Genomic DNA, 24,053 nt, shown 5'->3' on the forward strand with positions numbered 1-24,053 from the left:
TCACATGCTAAACACCTGTAAGTCTTCAGGTCTGTTTTTGGACTTTCTGTTCATTCCATTGTACTGCTCATGTCTCAGTTCCAACTGCTTTAGTCACTGAGGATTTAGAGCAGCAGTACTCAACCTTTTGGGCACCGGGGACTGGTTTCATGGAAGAGTTTTTCCATGGACCAGGGAGAGGGATTACATTTTATTTCTATTATTATTACATACTCATCAGAAGATAGAGTCAATGAGAGCCCTGAGCTTATTTTCCTGCAACTAGACAGTCCCATTTAGGGGTGATGGGAGACAGTGACAGATCATCAGGCATTAGATTCTCATAAGGCACATGCAACCTAGATCCCTCGCATGCCCTGTTCACAATAGGGTTCACGCTCCTATGAGAATCTAATGCCATTGCCGATCTCACAGGCGGTGGAGCTCAGGCGGTAACGCAAGCGATGGGGAGTGGCTATAAATATAGACAAAACTCCACTTACTTGCTGGCTGGCTTGCTCACTGCTCACCTCCTGCTGTGCACCCCACTTCCTAACAGGTCATGGACCAGTACCAGTCTGTGTGTCCTGGGGGTTGGGGACCCCTGATTTAGAGTATGTTTCATGTGTAATAGAGTTAATTCTCCCCATGGCTTTTCCTATCCAGAGTTCTCCTGGATGGTCTTGCTTGTCTTTGCCTTTTTATTTAAAATCAGCTTGTCTGTTTCTGGAAGAAAAATGTTGGAGTTTTTATTGGAATTGGTTAAAATTATGAATTAGTATTAAAATGTTCCCATCTGTGTGATGTTGAGTCTTCCTGTCCAAAACCAGGATATGTCTCTCCATTGAATCAAGTCCACTTTTGTATCCTTCAGGAGTTCTATCAAGTTTTTCTTCAGAGTTTTGGCATGATTCTTGAGTTTATTTTGGAGGACAGGGGTTGTTATTTTTAGTAAATGGGCTAATTTTGTCTATATATTTTTGAATTGGTTGTTCGTGTATGTGAAAGCTGCTGATTTCTCTGTGTTAATTTTGTGCCTGGCTACCTTTCTGAAGTTCACTTTTGTTGTTGTTTATTGGAGCTTTTCAGTTGATTATCCAGCACTTTTTAAGTATATAGTTATTTGCAAATAGTAATTATTGACTTCTTCCTTTTTATACCTTTCATGTCTTTTTATTTACTATTACCTTTAAGGTAGTATTTTAAAAATATTGACACAGGCTTATCTTTTAGCAGGAATGCCAGCCCATTAAGTATCATGCTTGTTTTGGGCTGAAAAAACTGTGTGTATGTGTGTGTGTGTGCATGTACGTGTGGTCATTTTAATGTTCAAATCTGTATCTCCCATTTTCAAGCAAGAAGATTATTGAAATTTTTTCAAAGGTCTTTTTCAGCATCTATAGAGATGCTAAAAATATAACTTTTCTTCTTAGATCTTTTAATACATTAATTATATTAATATGTTAATATTTATTCATATTTCTTCATATTGAGTCTTTCTTACATTTCAGGAGGCTATTTAGTTACATTGAAGTGACCATTCTAAACTTTATTTCATGTTTCTTTTAATATGTTTAAGGAATTTCACATGTGGCAAAGGGAAATATGAAATTTTCTCAGTCATGTGAACTAATTTGTTCAAGAAAAAATGCTGCCTTTGAAAAATCCTTATGTACTTTTAAGCTTTATTATGAATATATTATCAAACATCAAGTGCATTTTAAAATACATTTTTAGCCTTAAGACCATTATATGTAGACAGTACAGGCTTATTTCAGATCCTCTGTCCAAGTGAAACAAAACTGTCCTTTTTTTTTTTTTGAGACAGGGTCTCACTCCCTTCGCCCAGGCTGGGGTGCAGTGGCACGATCAAGGCTCACTGCAGCCTCAACTTCCTGGGGGCAGGTGATTCTGCCACCTCAGCCTCCTGAGTAGCTGGGACTATAGGTGCACACCACCACGCTCAGCTAATTTTTCATATTTTTAGTAGAGATAGGGTTTCACCATGTTGCTCAGGCTGGTCTCGAACTCCTGGGCTCAAGCAGTCCTCCCACCTTGGCCTCCCAAAGTGTTGGGATTACAAGAGCGAGCCATGGTGCCTGGCCTTAAAAATACACATTTTCTATCATAGATTCATAGGTAAACTACGGCCAACAGATTTGAAACGTGTAGCTGTTGAGAAAAACAGTTCAAATTAACTTTATAATGCATTTTTTTCTGTTATGTATGTAACCTACACTTTTCAAATTTAAAATTTTTAAAAAACAGCAACAATAACGTGTAGGAATTGTAATGAACTCTTGTTGCGTTCATTTCTTTGCATAACTCATTATTGCCTGTACAAACCAATTAAGCAGGAAGAGGAAGAACCTCCACAATGTCATTAGCCTTTCCTGGCCTGTTTTCAGTAGCAGATACTTTAGGGGCAATTACATTCTTTGGTCGAGTAAATCGGGCAAAGCTGAATCCTCACTGGAGTTGCTGAATGTGAAAAAGAGTCCTCTACTCCACAGAGCTCATGATATAATGATTGGAATACTGCGCTAGGGGAAGGAAACCTGGGTTTTACCTCCAAGTTGACCTTGAACTTAGTGTACAGCTGTGGATGGGTTCTTCATTCTCTGGGTCTTTTGAATCTGCACATGGTGATGTTCGCCACCAGGAAACCTGTGGAGCACCTGCCCTGGTTCTTCCTTTCTGTTCTACATTCACTGACACAAGCAAAATGGAACAGACAACATGTGCAGGGGTGAATTTGTGAGCATGCCCAGGGCTGCTGTGCTTGGGGCGAATCACATTACCCTCGGGTACCTCTGCACTTATACCTGGGAGAAAACTGATGGGGTCTCACATGCATGATATTGCTCTGTGGAAATGCACGGCATGTATCTACAGCTCAGTCCATGCCAGAAGTTCCTGAGAGTTGGCTGGGTGTGGTGGCTCAGGCCTGTAATCCCAGCATTTTTAGAGGCCAAGTGGGTAGAATTGCTTGAGGCCAGGAGTTCAAGACCAGCCTGAGCAATATAATGAGACCCCATCACTTTTTTTTTGAGACAGAGTCACTCTGTCGCCCAGGCTGGAATGCAGTGGCATGATCTCGGCTCACCGCAACCTCTGCCTCCTGGGTTCAAGTGATTCTCCTGCCTCAGCCTCCCGAGTAGCTGGGATTACAGTTACCTACCACCACACCCAGCTAATTTTTGTATTTTTAGTAGAGATGAGGTTTCACCATGTTGGCCAGGCTGGTCTTGAACTCCTGACCTCAGGTGATCCACCTGCCTCAGCTTCCCAAAGTGCTGGAATTACAGGCATGAGCCACAGCACCCAGCCTTTTTTTTTTTTTTCTTTTTTTCTTTTTTTTTTTTTTTGAGACAATATCACTCTGTCACCCATGCTGGAGTGCAGGCAGCATCTTGGCTCACTGCAACCTCTGCCTCCTGGGTTCAAGCGATCCTTGTGCCTTAGCCTCCTGAGTAGCTGGGATTACAGATGTGAGCCACCATGCCAGGCTAATTTTTGTGTGTTTAGTTAAAACAGGATCTCACCATGTTGACCAAGCTGGTCTGAAACTCCTGACCTCAAGTAATCCACCACCTCGGCCTCCCAAAGTGCTGGGATTACAGGCATGAGCCACTGGGCCCAGCTGACCCCATTACTATTAAAAAAATAAAATTCTTGAGAGTAACCAGCAACTTTCTTCCTAACATTTTCTCCTCAAAAATACCCTTTCATTAGCTGAGCATGGTGGCATGCACCTGTAGCCCTGGCTTCTCAGGAGACTGAAGCAGGAGGATCATTTTAGCCCAGGAGTTCTAGGCTGCAGTGGTCCATGATCACAGTACTGTACTCCAGCCTGGGTGACAGAGGAGGTTCTGTCTTAAAAAAAAAAGAAGAAAAAAATATGCTTTTAGAGGATTGTTTCCAATGTCCTGAATTAATCATGTAACTGAATACTGCAGAATATATGTTATTTGTCTTACCTCTTGCCTTGCTGCCTTTCTTCCCTATCTTTCCTTCTTTCTAAAACGATGCCCACATAATTGGAAATTTGTTGTTGTTTTCTATCTAGACTTCGGGATAACTCTATTGTTTGCCTGGAGGCTGCTTCAGCAATACTTTTGTCCAAAAGGAATGACCTCTTTACATGCTGATTTCATTTAGCTTATCTTGTTATTTCTATTCATGCACCCATTCCCACAAAACACACACACACACGCACGCACGCGCGCGCGCCCGCTCCCTCAACTCATCTATGAATTCCTCATGAAATTGTATTAGCTACATGTAAGAAAAAACAGTCTCAGTCAAATGTATGGGCACACTGGCTGAAGCATCACTCTGATTCTAGGGAATGTGTTTGCAGATTTATTATATTACTCTGCATAAAACAAGTACAAAATATGTTTTCCAACCTTCAGTATTTTTTTTTCTTTTCTGGTTGTCTTTACATTGTGGCTTAACACTGTTAGTTTTAAAACATGCCAGATTTTACACACACACACACACACACACATGTTATAACACATTACACACCACGTCTTTTTCATGTATCAAATATAAGATGTTTAGTGATATAAAAGAGAACTCACATGTGTTTGCAGTACAAATCCTTTCCCTTTTAGAAAACCCTTTAAAAAAATATCTTATATAGTGAGGTACTTGGAATGCTGATACTTGACTTTCAATTGCTGTAGTTAAAACAAATTAATATATGGGCAAAGTAGCATGATTTATAACTTTGGGCCCACCTGTTGAGAGTTGGGGTTTATTACAAGGTTCCAGAATTATGCTCTTTTCTTCCAGCCCTCTGTCTGTCTAGCACTGTGCCCATAATAGTTAATAAGTGTTTTCTAAATAAATAAGTGAAAACAAGTATTTAAATGGATGAATCAAATTATTAAGGAACAATGGAATCAATGGACAGATGAATTTACTGTGGCTGACAGCTTGAATCAAGCCAAACCTAGACCACAGTTAAAAAGTAAATCATCAGCTAGGTGCGGTGGCTCACGCCTGTAAACCCAGCATTTTGGGAGGCTGAGGTGGGTGGATCACGAGGTCAAGAGATCAAGACCATCCTGGCCAACATGGTGAACCCCGTCTCTACTAAAACTACAAAAATTAGCTGGGCATGGTGGCTTGCGCCTGTAGTCCCAGCTTCTCAAGAGGCTGAGGCAGGAGAATTGCTTGATCCCAGAAGGCAGAGGTTGCAGTGAGCCGAGATCGTGCCACTGCACTCCAGCCTGGCGACAGAGCAAGACTCTGTCTAAAAAAAAAAAAAAAATCATCACGGTCAGGTTTTAAGTCATGAAATTAGCAAGTGAAATATTGAGAAACATAGATTATTATCAACACCTGTGAAAAGAAGGGGAAAAATACATAGACTGTATAGACTGTTAGATTGCCCCGTCTCTATAGGTTTTGGTTTGTCTCTCTACACACACACACACACACACACACACAGAGTCCTGAATTTATCACAGCTGTGACAGTTTATTCAGTACCTCCTTCATTCCCTTCATTCTCGTTGCTCTTTTGTAGTTGAGGAAAGTGGGCCACTGAAAGACTGGGGCTCTGAGGCAATTTAAGAAAATGAGACAAAGATTTATAAGTAACCAGAAAATTCATAAATATATTGACTTGTACTCATTGCCAATAGAAACACCTTGAGCTCCATCTGAGACAAGATATTTATGTGAACCTCACACATAAGTATTTTAAGTATTTTATTTTGTACTTATAAGTATTTTATTTTATTATTTATTTATTTTGAAACAGAGCCTTACTCTGCCACTCAGACTGGAGTGCAGTGGCGCAATCTCAGCTCACTGCAACCTCCACCTTCCTGGTTGAAGCAATTCTCTTGCCTCAGCCTCCCAAGTAGCTGGGATTACAGGCGTATGCCACCACGCCCAGCTAATTTTTTTATTTTTAGTAGAGAGGGGGTTTCACCGTGTTGGCCAGGCTGCTGACCTGAGGTGATCCACCCACCTCAGCCTCCCAAAGTGCTGGGATTGCAGGCATGAGCCACCACACCCAGCCTCTATAAATATTTTAAACTGAAGATCAGGTTAAGAAATAGAATTTTGTTTGGTTTTCCAGTTTGGATTGGGTTGTGGCGTGTTGATTCCCCCTCAATGGTTAACATTCAAAATGATAGAGATTGGGCAAGAAATGACTTTGGAGTCTGAAAGGATAAGTTGGGAAATTAAACTTTTGGTGGGGACTTTACTGTGTATTTCTAATAATCAAATCTCTGTGGTTTCAAGAGTTTTTGGCTGTATTTATACCATTGTAAACATCTGGATGGAAAGTGAAAAATTAAGTTGATTATCTCAATATACACAAATACAGGCAGTCCCAAACTTTTCAGGGAGATCCCCTCTCCCCAAAGCTCATTTGTAAATTATTTCTTAGAAACTTGGAAGGCATTTTCCTATAGACATTTCCCATAGACCATGTGTGGTTGGGCACCCATGGTAAGATATCTAACAGCACCACTGCATGTGCTGTGCACAGAGGCTGCAGCTCAAAAACTATTCCCTAACGGTTTGTACCATGAGATAAGTACAGAAATTATGAGTTACACTTTGAAAACTTGTATAGCAGTGCAACAGAGGAATTAAGTCTGCTGAATCTAGTAATTGAAATAACTTAGACTTCTACTATACTTTGTATTTCAGCTTTTTAAATTTCATTTTTCTAGTACTGCCTTTTTACTTATTTTACAAATAGATGAGACATTATGAAGAAAAACCTTCTCTATTGGTTACTGAGCAATACTTACATAATGCAAAATACCAAAACATTTATTTCACCATGTTTTAGTTAAATGAAACAAGAAAACGATGACACAAAATGAAAAATAGTCATTTGTTATGAATGCTGATACCTGGGGGAATGTGAGTTTAATTAGAGAAAGTCAAAGACATAATAGGGATTTCTATGTGTACTTTCAGCTGACTTTGGGTCTGATTCCTTTCTATTTTCGATACCAAACAAGATTTTTCTTTTTTCTTTATATGAGTGTATAGTTATGCTGCTTTGGTGCTTAGCAACCATTATTAGGGTTACCTTGGAATTCATAAGTGGGACAAAAAGACAGGAAAAGAGATTTTCTGAAGATTACCAAGCAGGAATTGAAAGAAGGAAGAGTAGGGAGGTGGTATATGCACTTAAGAGAGATTTGTCTTGTTAAATATAAAGTCTGGAGGCATATTCATTGAATTACTGACAGTGGTCACCCTTGGAATAAAATCCTTGGAATCAAGATATTGCCTGAAAGGCAGTTCACCACGCAGCAAAAAACAAAGTAAAGAGAAAATGTGGGCACCAGCTGATGCCACCAGTCCTTCACAGCTTGGCTGCAGGGCAGCCTAGAGGTCAGGGGTCCCAGCTACCTGGGAATCCATGGGGAATGAGGAACCAGTGTTTAGCAAGGACCTTCCATGGTTGAGTGATCATAGTGAGTTCTCAATGCAGATGAGTTGATATTGGGTGGACCTGGTTCATGAATGAACAAAATCTGGTTCTTAGCTTTTTTTTTTTTTAAGAGGCAGAGTCTTGCTCTGTCCCCCAGGCTGGAGTGCGGTGGCATGATCATAGTTCACTGCAGCCTCAAACTCCTGGGCTCAAGAGATCCTCCCACCTCAGGCTCCCAAGTAACTGGGACCACAGGCAGCTAATTTAAAAAAAAAAAAAAAAAGTTTGTAGAGACAGGGGGAATCTCACTATGTTGCCCAGGCTGGTATTGAACTCGTGGTCTCAAGCAGTCCTCCCACCATGGCCTCCCAAAATACTGGCATTAGAGACATGAGCCATCATGACTGGCCCTTAGCTAAATTTTAGTCACTAGGGATCAACTTTCTTTTCCTGCCTTATTTTCATTTTCCATATTAGTAAGAGAGGCAATTTTTTTAAAAGGGGGAAGGAAAACTAGCATCTGTAGAGGGTCTGCTAGGTATCAGGCCCTAGGCACAGCAATCAACAAACATTACTTCCTTAATCATTAGGAGAACTTTGTTTGTTTGTTTTTCTGAGACCGAGTCTTGCTCTGTCATCCAAGCTGGAGTGCAATGGCGTGATCTTGGCTCACTGCAAGCTCCGCCACCTGGGTTCAAGCAATTGTCCCACCCCAGCCTCCGGAGTAGCTGGGATTACAGGCACTCGCCATCATGCCTAGCTAACTTTTGTGGGTTTTTTTTGTTTGTTTTTGTTTTTGTTTTTGTTTTTTTTGAGACGGAGTCTCGCTCTGTCGCCCAGACTGGAGTGCAGTGGCCGGATCTCAGCTCACTGCAAGCTCCGCCTCCTGGGTTTACGCCATTCTCCTGCCTCAGCCTCCCTAGTAGCTGGGACTACAGGCGCCCGCCACCTCGCCCGGCTAGTTTTTTGTACTTTTTAGTAGAGATGGGGTTTCACTGTGTTAGCCAGGATGGTCTCGATCTCCTGACCTCGTGATCCGCCCGTATCGGCCTCCCAAAGTGCTGGGATTACAGGCTTGAGCCACCATGTCTGGCCAAGAGTTTTTAATATATCTTTTGAGGTAATGAAACCTTGCCTCAGAAAGGTTGGGTAAGTTGGGAATGGTTATGTGTAGTAAGGGGTAGAGTTGAATTCGATCCCAGGCCTCTATCAGAAGCTCATGTTTGTGGTTTCTCTACTACATCACAATGCTTTACAATAATTTCAGTCCTTCATTATTAAACAGTAGTTACTGAGCTTCTGTTGTAATAAAGGTGCTTCTATATGGGCACCTACTGGCTTAGTCCTCTGGAATACGTTTTCTACATGGGGACACAAGGCATATATACATGCATGAAAACTTAGATCAGAATATGACTTAAATAACACAAAGTGAAAGGATAATGCCATAATGCTTAGTGTCACAGTGGATTCCAATATAAGGAGTACCTTGTTGTCTCTGATTTTTCTGAGTGGTCTTAGTAGCCAAGTGTCCTTTCTTTGTGAAGACCCAAGATTCATCAACCATGAAGGATTTGCTGGTTCTCTAAGTCAAAAGATTCGGCTTAAATATGTTGATAAAGTGCTTTAGATTCCTTAAGTGATAGAAAAACAAGTTAGAGAATTTGGAGAGGAGCCAATCTGCCAAGTGTTTTGTGGCTATACAATGATTGAATTTGAAAATGCAGTTTATTCAGGAGAATGGTTTTGTTCAGAATATAAACTTCTAACACTATTCATGCCCGTCAGAAAAGCAAATGGATTTAAACATGCAATGGTGTTTTCTTTCTTTTCCTATTCCCATGCCCTGAGAACTACTCACTGTTCTAAATTCTTTCCAGTCTTTGATCTTTTAAAATATAAATTACAATAATAAATTATTTAGAAGAGTTCAATGTTGGGCTTTTTAAGTTACAATGATTGGTCTTACATTATAGATTTTGCAGACTTTTCTGTACATACTGTTTCTGTAACCTGCTTATTTCACTTAGACTATGTCTTCTGGACCTCCTTCCATGTCAATGAGTTGAAGTCTACATTATCTTTTTTATTTTACTTTATTTGTTTTGAGACAAAGTCACTCTGTTACCCAGGCTGGATTATAGGGATGCGATCTCAGCTCACTGCAACCTCCATTTCCCAGGTTCAAGCGATTCTCCTGCCTCAGCCTCCTGAGGAGCTGAAATTACAGACACCCACCACCACACCAGGCTAATTTTTCTATGTTTAGTAAAGACAGGGTTTCACCATGTTGGCCAGGCTGGTCTTGAACTCGTGACCTCAAGTGATCCGCCCACCTTGGCCTCCCAAAGTGCTGGGATTACAGGTGTGACCCACAGCACCCAGCCTACATCACCATTTTTAATGACTGTATAGTATTTCTTCATGTGTTACACCATAATTGATTTAAACAATAAAAATTGTATGTAGGTGAAGTAATGTATGTACAAGAATTTAGGGCTTGGACTAAGGTGACACAAGTGAACCTTGCAGGGTGTGACCTAAAGAGAGACCACCTCTTAAATTCCATACCATGGGCTTCTTGCTAGCTCTACCCTGGTCCTATCCCTGCAAGGATGGTCATCTAGTAGTATTTATAATCATTTAAAAAACTAGTTTCATTTGACTTGTTTTCAGTTTTGACCCTATTGTAAACCACATTGCAGTTAGAAGCCTTGTACTATTATTTTATTATTATTATTATTTTTGAGATGTATTTTCACTCCTGTTGCCCCAGGCTGAAGTGCAATGGTGCAATCTCAGCACACTGCAACCTCTGCCTCTTGGGTTCAAGCAATTCTTCTGCCTCAGCCTCCCAACTAGCTGGGATTACAGGTGCCCACCACCACGCTTGGCTGATTTTTTGTATTTTTTGTAGAGATGGGATTTCACCATGTTGGCCAGGCTGGTCTCAAACTCCTGACCTCAGGTGATCCACCCACCTCGGCCTCCCAAAGTGCTGGGATTACAAGCATGGGCCACCGTGCCCAGCCAATTATTTTATAGTTATATAATTATTTTCTCAAGGAAAATTCCTACAATTAGAAATGCCTGGCCAGTGGCAAGTGGTCCCTAATTTTATTGCCAAATTATTCTTCCACATATATGTTGTACTGATTCATATTCTCACAGTGTCTTAAATGCTTTAGGCTATTTGGTGATAATTATGAACTAGGAAAATAGGAGTTTTAGGGAAATGGTGCTTGATTTGAAAGCACATTAATATTCATGACATTGATTGTTTAAAAATACTTTGCTGTCTGCTGAATAAGCAGGAAAATAAAAACAACCCACATAAATCATCCTTTTTGCGAAAGAAAACCATTTATCAGTTCTACCTTTTTTTAATTTTAAGATGGAGTATCGCACTCTCACCCAGGCTGGAGTGCAGTGGTGCAATCTCGGCTCACTGCAAGCTCCTCCTCCTGGGTTCACGCCATTCTCCTGCCTCAGCCTCCCGAGTAGCTGGGACTACAGGCGCCCACCACCATGCCCGGCTAATTTTTTTCATTTTTAGTAGAGACAGGGTTTCACCGTGTTAGCCAGGATAGTCTTGATCTCCTGACCTCATGACCCGCCCTCCTCGGCCTCCCAAAGTGCTGGGATTACAGGCGTGAGCCACCGTGCCTGGTTCCAGTTCTATCTTTGATCTATTTGATGTACCAAGAAATTTGTTTAAATTGCCTCTTTAGGGTTGGATGTGACGTATTTTGGATGGAGTTGGTGGGGCATTGAGGTCACCTTAACTGAAACCAATAATGCAGCTGAAATATATAATAGAAGATTCTAGGTCTGGATGTGGAAAAGACACATTGGAGCTGTTTCTTAGTGTTAGAACTGTGCACTGATGTAAATACTTTTGTGAGCTGGAAGTTGCCAAGGCAACAGTCCTATTAATGAAGAATAAACCTCATTTATTATCAGCGCCTGAATAATTATTTTTTAAATAAATGTACCTAGTGGTCTAACATTGACATTCTCAATCTACCTACTCATCTTTCCTTCCCAGATTGCAAAACTATTTAGCCTTATTCAATAAGCATGCCTCCTTTCTCCGCCAATGAGAGTAAAATCATTGAAAAAAATCAGTAAACTGTAAGGGCACTAAAAATGCTAATTTTTAACAATTACCTAATGTAAAATTATTGCCCTTTTGATTTGTGCTTTGGCTAAGGCAGAGCCTGAAATCAACTGTGATTTGGTTGGTATTTGAGCAGGCCAGAGTCTTTAAATTAACTTGTCTTTACGATTTAATGGAATATTGCCAACATATTTGTTAAGTAAGTGGAGTGTGACATTACTGCTTCCTTCCTCCCGTCAGACTGTAAATTTAGACTCCATTTTATTGAGCGCACATGGACACTTCAGAAAGGCAGCTGTGGCTGAGTTGTAGCCTTTATGAAATCTCTTGTCTTGAGGAGCCCGAGAATTGTGTTAAGGGAGATAGTGGTTCCAAATGACTGAGGACCAAGCAGTCTACTTTCTGGATTTTAGAGAAAAGGAAATCTTCTATCCAAAATAAAATAAAATAAAAATACATTCCCCTTTTCATTTTCTTTTCTGTGAAAATGCTTCTTGTGTTTTGTCAAGCGAACCAAATGGGAAAACTTACCTTTTCAACCATGGGTCATATCAACAAACCTCCTGTCCAGGTTGGATGTTTGCTGTCTGTGCCACACAGTTCACACCTCATCACTTACTATTCACATGCACTAATGATTCTGTGTTCCTGTCTAGTTTCCTCTGATTTATATCTAATGTAGCATCTCAGCACATAGTAGGTATTCAGAAAATACCAGGAAAAAAAAATATTTATATATATATATATATATATATATATATAGAGAGAGAGAGAGAGAGAGAGAGAGAGAGAGTGAGTCTTGCTCTGTCACCCAGGCTGGAGTGCAGTGGTGTGATCTCTGCTCACTGCAACCTCCGCTTCCCAGGTTCAAGCGATTCTCCTGCCTCCACCTCCCAAGTAGCTGGGATTAGAGGCGCCCGCCACCACGCCCAGCTAATTTTTGTATTTTTAGTAGAGACGGGGTTTTCCATGTTGGCCAAGCTGGTCTCAAACTCCTGACCGCAGGTGATCCACCTGCCTCAGCCTCCCAAAGTGCTGGGATTACAGGCGTGAGCCACCGCACCCTGCCCAGAAAATAATTTTTGATTGTAAAATTGTGTAATAAGTTTCTGTTTCACTCAGGTCTTTTCAACAGATTTTTTTTTTCTGATAATGAAAAAAATATTTGGCATAAGAAAAATGAACAATCCATATTTGAAAAAGAGAACAAAAACCATTCAGAATCCCACTACTCGAAGGTAACTTCCACTGATACCATGACGTGTTTATTTCATAAGAACATTTTTTCAGAGTCTAAAGAAGCTAATCATTGTACAGTCTGTTTTCTCCTTGATAAGATAGAATCACAGTGTAATCTGTGCTGGCTGTGTGTATAGGGCAAGTGACACCTGCCAAGCACTAGCAGGGTACAGGTAGTTCAGATGAGATATTAAAATGCCAACCAATGATGGGACCAGTCACAGACCAAAAAAAGCTGGCCCTTCTGTCTCACCATGGCAATTTCAGATTCAACCACAAATAGCAGGCAATCTGATTTCTCGTTTCTTAACTCTTAGCTTTAGACAGTGTTACTGACAAAACAGATTTTTACCCTCAGAATAAGTTTTAGCACAAGCAGACGTATACTTTCTTTGCTGATGGCACTTCTGGCTTGCTTCTTTGTGCCCTTTCCTAATGGCACACTAGGAAGAGAGTAATTTCCCAAACTAATCAGGCAAGATAGGAAAAAGTCCATGGGAACCCAAGAAGTCATAGCAAAGAAACATTCCATACTTCTTTATTTTGTTCTTGGCTATGACAGCACAAAGGGGGCAGTTTGGATGTTGGTTTAACGCCCCTCTCCATCTCTATGACACCTCCAACCATCCCCAAATAAATATGCTAAAAATAACAACAATAAGCACAAAGAATAAAATCTTATGTAGTTAGTATAAGCATCTTTGGAGGACTTTGCTATTTTTCATAAGCAGCAGCAATCCAAGTAACAACAGAGCACTTATCAGTTTCTTAGTGACCTCCCATATCACAGTTTCACTGTCCTTTCCCCCAGATAACTGTCTCTAAGCCCATCTTACATAGGTATTTATCACACTCACCCTCACCTCACCGGTAGTCTCCCCACACATGTCAGTTCATGGGGAGATGAACTGGAATGGAAATCCCATAACATTGACTGAATAAGTCCTTTCTAGTTTTTTTTAAAAAGTCGGGGAGGGGGCCACCTATTTTAACTCACAGGACTGATAGCAAAAGTTGGGAAGATACAGGGATGTTATGGCTTCTCCATCAACTACTTATAAATCAACATTGGTTGGGTTTAACTTTTAATAATTTATACTCCGTTCAAATCCTGACCATGTTGTTCCATGCATTCTTCCATCTACTCAGCAGATCTTGAGCACCTGTTGTGTGGCAGGCAATGGGTAGAGTGGAAACTGGGATTTCAAGGCAAGGTGGGACTTTGAAGTAGAGACTTGGAAGAATGCTAGAGGGAGCAGACTAGGACAAAACCAATGATGGCATGGAACACTACTGATGACTTTGGAGAACTTCTCTATTGAGGTCTAGATGGTGTAGACTAAGGAACTGCGTTTTTCCTGCCTTACCACTATTGATTCATTACATGATTGGTATCACTTGGAACTGTGTATCAGGGAAAAGACAAATGCCTGTGAGATCCATCTGCGTCTTGTTTTTGAAGATGGTCATATGCCCCATCTGTTGTTCTTTGAGCCCTTTAGTAAAATCAGCTCCCATACTTAATTTTCAGTCATGTTGCCTTGACCACGGTGAACGGAATCCTTATCAAACGGTAAATACATGTAAGTTGTCTGCTGTATGCAAAACCCCATGCTAGGCTCAGCAGAGGATACAGAAGAAGGGAATAGGAAATCTTGGCTCTTTAGGGATGGAGAGTGCCATTGAGGAAGCAGTGAAGACAAACTCACAGTGGTAATTAGTATGGAATTAGAGAGAGGGCAGTAGGCTCAGGTCAGTAGACCCGACTCTAATCCTACATTTGTCCACCAATCTTGGGAAATTCACTAACCTCTCCAGGTCTTGATTTCTTTTTTGGAGAGGCAGAGACCTGTTTCTGGGTAAATAAATGTATTTATTGTCCCAGGGCTCTTTCTTTTTTTATTCTTTCTTTCTTTTCTTTCTTTCTTTTTTCTTCCTTGCCCCGGCTGGAGTGCCATGGCATGATCACAGTTCACTGCAGCCTCAGCCTCCTGGGCTCAAGCAATCCTCCTGCCTCAGCCTCCTGAGTAGCTGGAACTACAGGCATATGCCACCATGCCGGGCTAATTTTTTAATTTTTGGAGAGACAGGGTTTTGCCATGTTGCCCAGGCTGGTCTCAAACTCCTGGGCTGAAGCGATCCACCCACCTCAGCCTCCCAAAGTACTGGGATTACAGGCATGAGCCACTGCGTCCGGCTCAGGGCTCCTTCAAGCAGATCCCTGGGATACATGGAGACCACCCTGACTGGAGCAGAGGGTACCTGGAGAGGAGTCGTGGCCATGACGCTAGAAGATGAGGGTCCAATTGTGCAGGACTTTGGAGGCCAGGCAAAATGCTAGACTCATCCAAGCCCTTTCTAAGAAAGGAGAGCTCTTGAAGTGATTATAAAAACGTAAGTGTCCAGGCGCTGGCTGAGTAGGGATGTGATGAGGCATTCTGCCCTCGCCTGCAGCCTCTGCTCCCAAACACCATTAGCACAGTTTTGCCCTGGAGTCTTGTTTTCTTTCGTTTCACTCTTCTTTTGTCATCTCCCATTACCATGGCTGCCCTGTGCTCGGCAGAGAGGCAAAGTGCTCACGTGGCTGCTTTATAAATACTTTTGGGTGGTGATAGTTCCCATGACTGGCTTAACACTGCCCACTTGTCTTCTTCCATTAGGTAAGTGGTAGTAGCTCTGAAGTCAGTCTTGCTTGATACGTTTCAAAAGAACATTGGCTTGACGCAGTTATATCCAGCTCTCGTGATCTGCATTGTTTTCATTTTCTTTTGCCAAACTTTTCCGTTTTCTATGCTTCAAGTCTCTCCCTGGGCAATAGAAGAGAACTTGGGAAGAATCAGGATTTAGGAATTCTTGCTTCAGCTTTGCCACTTGGGCAGAGAGCTTTATTTTTTCTAGATGTTCATCCCTTCACTTAAAAAAATGCAAGGATTGAATGAAATGAGCCCCTTCGGACGGTATGAGTGCATGGTTTTGTTACAGCAGGTTGTGAGTCAGACATGAGCAGGGCAGGAGGGCCCCCGCTCCAGGAACGTCAGGCCACCATCAGGTAATGGTCCAGAGGTTGTTAACTGTCTTGCTAAAATAATAATTAGTCGCAGCTGGCACCAGGGAAAGGCAGGCTCCCAATAAATAGGAAAAACCTGAAACTGGTGATAAGTTCCCGATAAGATCTAAGAAGTTGGGTGAGCAGACTCAAGCACGAGCACTAAGAGGCAAAATGGTGGAGTTTAACTGGTATATGACCTTCCTCTAGGAATGCTCAACTGCTAAGAGAAAAAAAATGCCTCAAGTGAGCATGCGCACAACTTAAATAACACACCGCATGTGGTCCCTCCCAAGGGCTGGCACGTGTGCATACGGACAGCCCACCCCAAAGGAAGAATCAGAGAAGAGACACAGACCCAGGAAGAATGCCAGCATGTAGAACCCCAAATCAAAGGGCAAATCACACACTTGAAACTCTCAAGTCACCCGCTTGGCCCTCTTCCAGGTGTACGTTACTTCCTTTCATTCCTGCTCCAAACTTTTTTCTTTTTTTTTTTTTTTGAGATGGAGTCTTGCTCTGTCGCCCAGGCTGGAGTGCAGTGGCGTTATCTCGGCTCACTGCAATCTCCGCCTGCTGGGTTCATTTCATGCTCCTGCCTCAGTCTCCCAAGCAGCTGGGACTACAGGCTCCCACCACCACTCCCAGCTGATTTTTTGTATTTTTAGTAGAGATGGGGTTTCACTGTGTTAGCCAGGATGGTCTCGATCTCCTGACCTCGTGAACTGTCTGCCTCGGCCTCCCAAAGTGCTGGGATTACAGGCATGAGCCACCGTGCCCGGCCTAAACTTTTTAATTAACTTTCCCTCCTGCTCTCAAACTTGCCTCAGTACCTCTCTCTGCCTGTGCCCCTCAGTCGAATTCTTTCTTATGAGGAAGCAAGAACTGCGCAGTTGCTGCAGACTTGTACAGATTCACTGCTGCTAATGGTTTTGTGGTGGATGCCCTCTGAGCTGTTTTGTTAATTCAGCTGCTAATGAAAATGGAATAGAAATGAGAGACAAAATATATGAGGTATCATTTAGGCCAGTGGTTTTGAAAGTGCAGTGTCCAGACTTGAAGCATCAGCCTCACCTGAGAACTTGTTAGATATGCGAATTCTTGGGCCAACCCAAATCTACTGAATCAGAAACTCCAGAGATGCCACTTAACAGTCTGTTTTAAGAAAGCCTCCAGGCCGGGCGTGGTGGCTCAAGCCTGTAATCCCAGCACTTTGGGAGGCCGAGACGGGCGGATCACGAGGTCAGGAGATCGAGACCATCCTGGCTAACACAGTGAAACCCCATCTCTACTAAAAATACAAAAAACTAGCTGGGTGTGGTGGCGGACAGCTGTAGTCCCAGCTGCTTGGGAGGCTGAGGCAGGAGAACGGCGTAAACCTGGGAGACCGAGGTTGCAGTGAGCTGAGATCCGGCCACTGCACTCCAGCCTGGGTGACAGAGCCAGACTCCGTCTCAAAAAAAAAAAAAAGAAAAAGAAAGAAAGCCTCCAATTGATTTTGATGGACACTCAGAACCACTGGTTCAAGTGTTCTGTGAGGTGCATAATATGTCAACTCAGATATCTTTCTTAATCTGTGTTTACAGGGTTAATGCTTATGTTCACATTTACAAAATCAGGCATCTTCAGTCTTGTTTTAAGCAAAATCACGAAATGGGTGAAATTTGTCTTTAGCATTCTATTACCTCTTTTGGGGGCTCATTTCTTGTCTCAGTTTCATCCATCAGGTTCTTCTTTAACCCTTCATTGGCAGAAAATCTAGTGACTTTTTCTTTAGGGTACAGTACAGGCCCCTAAACAACAAATCTGAAAACACAGTGTCTCTATGAAAAACAGGGCATCAGTAGACTAACTGGGGAGGTATGTGAGGATGGCATTGGCAATAGGGCCTGCAAATTGCACTGAGTATACAGATGCCCATTCCCCCATCTTTAGAGGAAGAGGGGCCCCTTCCCTTGGCTGTCTGGTTCCCAAGAAGAGGGCTGATGCAGTTTCAGAAGGATCTGGAAATGCCTTTAGCACAAGCACAAGCACCCAGGCTGGATGCTTTTTCCATCTTCCAAGTATTGCCTGTGGCTTTCCCCCGTTGTGCCTGTTCATTTTGCCATCCACATGGGACTTTGTAGCCTGTAGTGCTTCCAGTGAAATAATGCAAAGCTTTGATGAGTATCCAGAAATTAACTGGACTTCCCTAGGGAGCCAGCTGTCTTTCCTGAGGGGATTAGATAGAAGTAAGTCATATTTTGCTAGTGTCTGCTGACTGCTAAGGCTGGTTTTAAACTGATTTCTGAAATTCATTCCCCTATTCTTCGTCGTAAGACCACACAGCAATAGATGTTCCACCAGCCTGTCTAAGAACCCCGGTTACTGGTGTGATAATGGTAAAGTTCAAACAGAATGCACAGATTTGACCTTGCCAAAATTATCCCTTTCCTCTCTGCACACACATGTTCACAGGCAGATAGATGCACATGTTCACCCACAAAGGTTGCCCAGGCTTTCTGAGCCCTGCACACATGTGATGGACAAACTCAGCAAAACTCCTCGATTATTTGTCATTACTGAAAACCCCTACGTTTGGCTTTTTCTTTCACAGTGTTTTGAACTGCCTGAGTGAACCAAATTCTCCCTTTCAAGTTACCAGACTCAGCAGGTTCAGTAAAATTGCTCCTAAATAGGATGCTGTCTGGTTGAAGGGACTCATGGAACTTTCCAGAAGGAAGAAGCAAGTGGATCGGAAGTTGGAATGAAAGTCCTTTGACATGTGGACTGATGAGGTTAAAAATGATTGTGGATTAGGGTCTGCTAATTATACCCAGAGTTCCAGGAAGCTGAAAGAGGTACACAGTCAAATTCTCAGAAAGGTTTTGTCTACATAAGCAAAATGGAAGGGAGAGTTGAAGCAGATATCTCAATATTGGGCCATTCTCCACCCCAACCTCAACTTCTATTGTTCCCATGAAACACCATTTGGAGGAAGAGACTAATTAATGAAATTGGCCATCTTTGCTTATCAGACCTGCCAGAAAATTGCTCTATTAGCAACAGGCTAAATGTGTTACTAGGGAAAGTAAAAAGGCTAATGATCATGCTCATCTTGGGATAACTACAAAAATATTGTTAATGCCACCTCTGAGCTACAATTTTAACTGCAGAAGTCAGACCATCCAAATTACTGTTTCCACAGCAACTACAATTCAGTCGGCTCTGCAAAGCTTGTCATAGATGAGGACGTTACCTCTATATTATCGTTGCTGGGGAAAAGTGCACTTATTTTATTTATAGCCAAGCTGTGCAAAGTTGTATTTTGTAGTCTTTTATTTGGAAACGTGGTCATTAGAGACCGACAAAAGTCCTTCTGAATCACTGAAATATATGTTTTGATACATGGAAAAATACTGCATAGCTCAGAGCTTCCCATTCACAATGTCATAATGGCCTCCAGGACAGTGAAATTTGAAAGCCTTCTATTCTTCCCTAATGAATATCCAAAATTTGAGATCTTGAGCAATATAGTCCCAGCAATCAGGCTACCAGGACAAAGAGAAAGAAGATGGTGTACTCCAAAATGGCTTTGAGAAAAACATATACTAATTTAAACATTCAGGAGACTTATACCTATTGTGTTAATGATGATTGAATTTGTGATTTTAATGTAAATAGTCTATAAATCTTGGTTTGATTTCAAGCATTTTCTTCTCAGTGGGAAAAAATATCCTTGGATGAGAAGTGACAAGAATGTTAGAAGCAAGAATAAGGTGTTCGTTCATTTCAGTTATATTTTGGAACATTTGTCAGATGCCAAAACGTTAATATGAAGTGGTTTGACAAAAACTAGTCATTTTCCGTTAGTTAACACATTTACCCTTCCAGCCCAGAAAGTTATCTGATATTGACACGGGGATGAAATTAACCTAATCCTCCGGTTGTTATTTTGTTGTTTTGGTATCTGTTTTTGAAAATGTATTAAGCAAGTTCTTGCCTATCTATTAGAGAAGTCAGTCATATCCAAGATTGCAGAGAGATAGAAACTGCCCATAAACAGATGTGGAGCTAAAAATGAAGAGATTAAAAATGAAATTATGTATAGAAGAATATAAACTCATGACCAAATAAAACCGAATCACGGAATTTTTCTCTCCCCAAAAAGGAGCAAAAAAAAAAAAAAGTTAAAGAAAAACACCTCACTAATAGTAAGCAGACAAAAAACCCATAACCTAAAGCAATACATTTTAGTAACTGGTGACTGAGTGGCTTTTGATTTCTAACCCTGCCTCCAACCCCCCTTAAAGACATTCCTTAGGGGTAATGATATCAGGAGAGGAGAATACGAAGCAAGAAAAAAAACGCTGTGGACTGCTTCTGTTTATAGATGTAAAGCCCTCATGTCTAGGTTCTGAATTGGAGAACTGATCTAAAGTCGCAAGGGACCACTCCATCCGAATGTTGTGTGTTCCAAGTACGTGGAGTGAATCCTGGTTTGGGGCATTTAGCAAATTCCCAGAAGAATGAGCAGCACTTGAAGACACAAATAAAGACAACATCACCCCAGCCAGATTCTTCCTCTTCCTGTTCTAGCAGGCGTTAAAGAATAGAGAGCAGAAAGCATTTAGCCCCCAGATTCTTGCTTGAAAGGGCAAAGAAGCTGATCTCCAATATGATGGCAAGGAATCACCCACATTTTATCAGAAAAATTAAAATATCTGAAAAAATTAAAATACGTGCAAAATGGAAAGATCCAGTGTGGCAGCTACAAGTACTGCGTCAGAAAGGAGGCTAGCATGCAAAGTAGAAAGATGTGGGCTTGAAGAAGACGGGACTTAAGGAACAGAAACAGGTTCCTCACAATGACTTAATAAGAAGATAACTTGTACTCTTAGAATTTAACAAAGTATAAAAAGTATTTTTAAAATAGCCTAAAGACAAGGTGATAAAACAAGAATGAAATGAAAAGGGAGATTTAAAGTCTGACAAATCAATAATTAAACACATTTATGCAAAAATGATATATAAATTAGAAACGGTATCATATATGAGACCTGTTGAAAATTTGTTTACTAACAATATGAAAAGTATTCTTATAATCACAGAGAATACAGATAACAGACAAGGAGATTAAAGACAGACTCTAAAAGATATTAAGACATTCAAATATTCTACACTATGAGGTTAATTGGGTCCCTGAATAGAGACTCTAACAAAAGGAACAGAAGAGACACTGAAAGATATAATAAAATTTCCCAGAAATGAAGAAAGGACCAAGTCTATTCCAGGAAATATACTATGGAATGCTCAAAACGCAAACATATCTTAGTTAAGCTATTAAACCTCAAGGATAAAGAAATAATTCTTGAGATACCAAATCAGAATAAGTCAATTTCCTACAAGGGAGAAAAAAATCAAGCTGGTCTCAGACATCACTATTGCCACAGCTGGGGCCACGCTCTCTGAAAATAGAGAGAGAAAATCACTCAAGGATATTATATCCCATCAAGATGTTGTTAAAATATAAAGACAACAGGGAGACATGCTTCAACCTGAAAGAACTAAAACAACTTTGAGACCTTGTTGAAGAAAATACGCAATAACGGATGTCCAGCCAATTAAAAAAAAATAAAAATAACTCAGAAACAGAGAAGTTAAGGTGAGAATCATTAGGTTTGCTTAAATGCAGAACTAATACTTAATAACTATGTACACTAATATTACAGATCAAATATGAATGCTATCAGTTTGGAGAAAATAAAAATAATAACTAAAAACTATGGAAGATAGGGATCAGAGATGGAAAAAGTGTAAGTACTTATGTTCTCATCTTTCCCAGCAGGAAGTCAATCAATACTATCTAGAATTATAACATGTCTTTTAGAATGCAACACATAATTACCCCAATCTCAACATTTTATTATCTTTTTTTTTTTAACCTTAGAATGATCATTTAGGACATAAAAACTATTATGGTACAGAAACTTTTCTTTGAAGTTTAACAGTTCTTTTTCATTTTCATCTCTACTATTCAATCATAATTAAAATGTATGCTTTTTTTGTTCAATGACTAGTGGTTAAAATTTTTAATTTTAAAAATAAAATATTTTTTAAAAAGAAAAAAGTGTAGTGCTGTATGACCCCATTTTATAAGTCTCTCTGCATATATTCTTAAAAGGTGGTCACAATGATGTTCATTTAATGATTATTTCTAGGTTGTGAGGCATTTTCTAAAAACTTTAATCTTTGCTGGGTGTGGTGGCTCATGCCTGTAATCCCAGCACTTTGCGAGACCAAGAGAGGAGGATCGCTTGAGCCCAAGAGTTTGAGACCAGCCTGGACAACATAGCAAGAACTCATCTCTACTAAAAAATGTAAAAATTAGTCGAGTGTGGTAGTGTGCACCTGTGGCCCCAACTACTCAGGAGGCTGAGGCAGGAGGATTGCTTGAGCCCAAGAGTTGAAGGCTACAGTGAACTAAGATTACACCACTGCACTGCAGCCTGTGTGACAGAGTGAGACCCTGTCTCTAAAACAAACAGACAAAAAAAGAAAACAAACAAACAACAACAACAACAAAAACCCTGTAATCTTTGAAACATTTTTTTTTTTTTTGAGACATAGTCTCCCTCTGTCACCCAGTCTGAAGTGCAATGGCACAGTCTTAGCTCACTGCAGCCTCCGCCACCCAAGTTCACATGATTCTTCTGCCTCAGCCTCCCAGATAGCTGGGACTACAGGCGTGCACCACTATGCATGGGTAATTTTTGTATTTTTAGTAGAGACGGGGGTTTCACCATGTTGACCAATCTGGTCTCGAACTCCTGACCTCAGGTGACCCACCCACCTCGGCCTCCCAAAGTGCCGAGATTACAGGCATAAGCCACCATGCCTTGTCTAATCTTTGAAACTTTCCGTATTAAAAAAAAAAAAAAAAAAATTATTCCAAGTCAGTATGCTTTATCTTAAAAGAATAACTGCATGAATTTTCTTAAAAACTAGAAAAAAATGCCAAAATGGTTAATTATGGGTGATCTGGATATTTTTTCTTGGTACACTTCTGTAATTTGTTTAATTTTAAAAATTAACATAACAAAGAAAAAACCCAAAAAACCAAAATTAACAAATTAGTTGAATGAATCAAGGGTGAAGGTAAGAGAATATGTGTTTGAGGGCATTCCTGCTTGCACGTCTCCTTATGGGGTGTTGAGTCCAGGTGGGGCCCCCTCTACCAGGGCCCAGATGGCACTGAAATCTCTCCTGGGCTCATCTTAATGATTAGAAGCCACTGGCTTTCAGTGAGCATATCTAAATGGGGGTGGTTTAAAGGACAATTCTCTTTCCTCCCGAAGGTGTAGAATAGAATTTGGGCATATGTGAAAGAGGATAAGAGAGAGACAGCCTTTGAAAACAAGTGCACTTTGGGGCTCCAACATTTTTTAACAACTTTATTGAAGTATAATTCACATGTCATAATATTCACCTTCTTAAAGTGTATGATTCAGTATATTCACCAAGTTTTGAAACCATCATCACTGTCTATTTCCCGAACATTGTCACCACCCCCAAAGGAAACCCCATACCCATTAGCAGTTCACTCCCCATTCCTCCCTCCCAGCAGCCCCAGCACCCACTCATCTGTAGTGGTTTCTGTCTCTATTGATTTGCTTCTCCTGGACATTTTATATAAATGAGATCCTACAAATGTACTCTTTTGCAACTGGCTTCATTCACTCAGCATAATGTTTTCAAGGGTCACCTGTGTTGTAGCAGGTGTCAGTACCTCGTCTGTTTTTCATGCTGAATAATATTCTCTTGTATGGATCAATCGCATATTGTTTATTGGTTCACGAGTTGATGGATATTCGGGTTGTTCCCATGTTTTGGTTATTATATGATGCTGTTATGAACATTCATTTACAAGTTTTTGTGTGAAGATATATTTTCATTTTTCTTGGGTATATACCTACGGGTGGAATTGCCTGATTATATGGTAACAATTTTTAGGAGTCAAACATGGAAACTGCCATCTTCCTCTTTGTTCCCAGGCAGAAATGGTGCACAGCGCTTTCCAGGCCCAGCGGTCTTTCCTTCTGATGGCCTCTCAGTACCAACAACCCCACGAGGTAAGACAGTGTCCTGAGAGGGAAGGTGTCCCAAGGTATGGGCAGTGTAAGATGGAAAACAAGGAGGCAACAGAAGCATTTATTATAGTTGACCTCCTCAAAATGAGACTTAGAGCACATGTAGGTTCTGTCTGTA

At 41.0% G+C, this 24,053-nt stretch overlaps 1 protein-coding gene across 4 annotated transcripts in view; it reads left to right on the top strand.

Moving 5' to 3' along the window:
• CAP2 (cyclase associated actin cytoskeleton regulatory protein 2) overlaps positions 1-24,053 on the top strand; it is a 171,074-nt gene that overhangs the window by 45,915 nt on the left and 101,106 nt on the right. For 3 of the 4 annotated variants that reach the window (XM_025383110.1, XM_025383113.1, XM_025383111.1), the window contains exon 4: positions 23,840-23,917. The exons of the other annotated variant lie outside the window; for it this stretch is intronic. In XM_025383110.1, the coding sequence (XP_025238895.1) occupies positions 23,840-23,917 (78 nt within the window). The remainder of the gene's footprint in view (positions 1-23,839; positions 23,918-24,053) is intronic. 4 annotated transcript variants of the gene reach the window in all.

Source organism: Theropithecus gelada, chromosome 4 (genome assembly GCF_003255815.1).
Source record: "Theropithecus gelada isolate Dixy chromosome 4, Tgel_1.0, whole genome shotgun sequence".
Taxonomy (NCBI): Eukaryota; Metazoa; Chordata; class Mammalia; order Primates; family Cercopithecidae; genus Theropithecus; species Theropithecus gelada.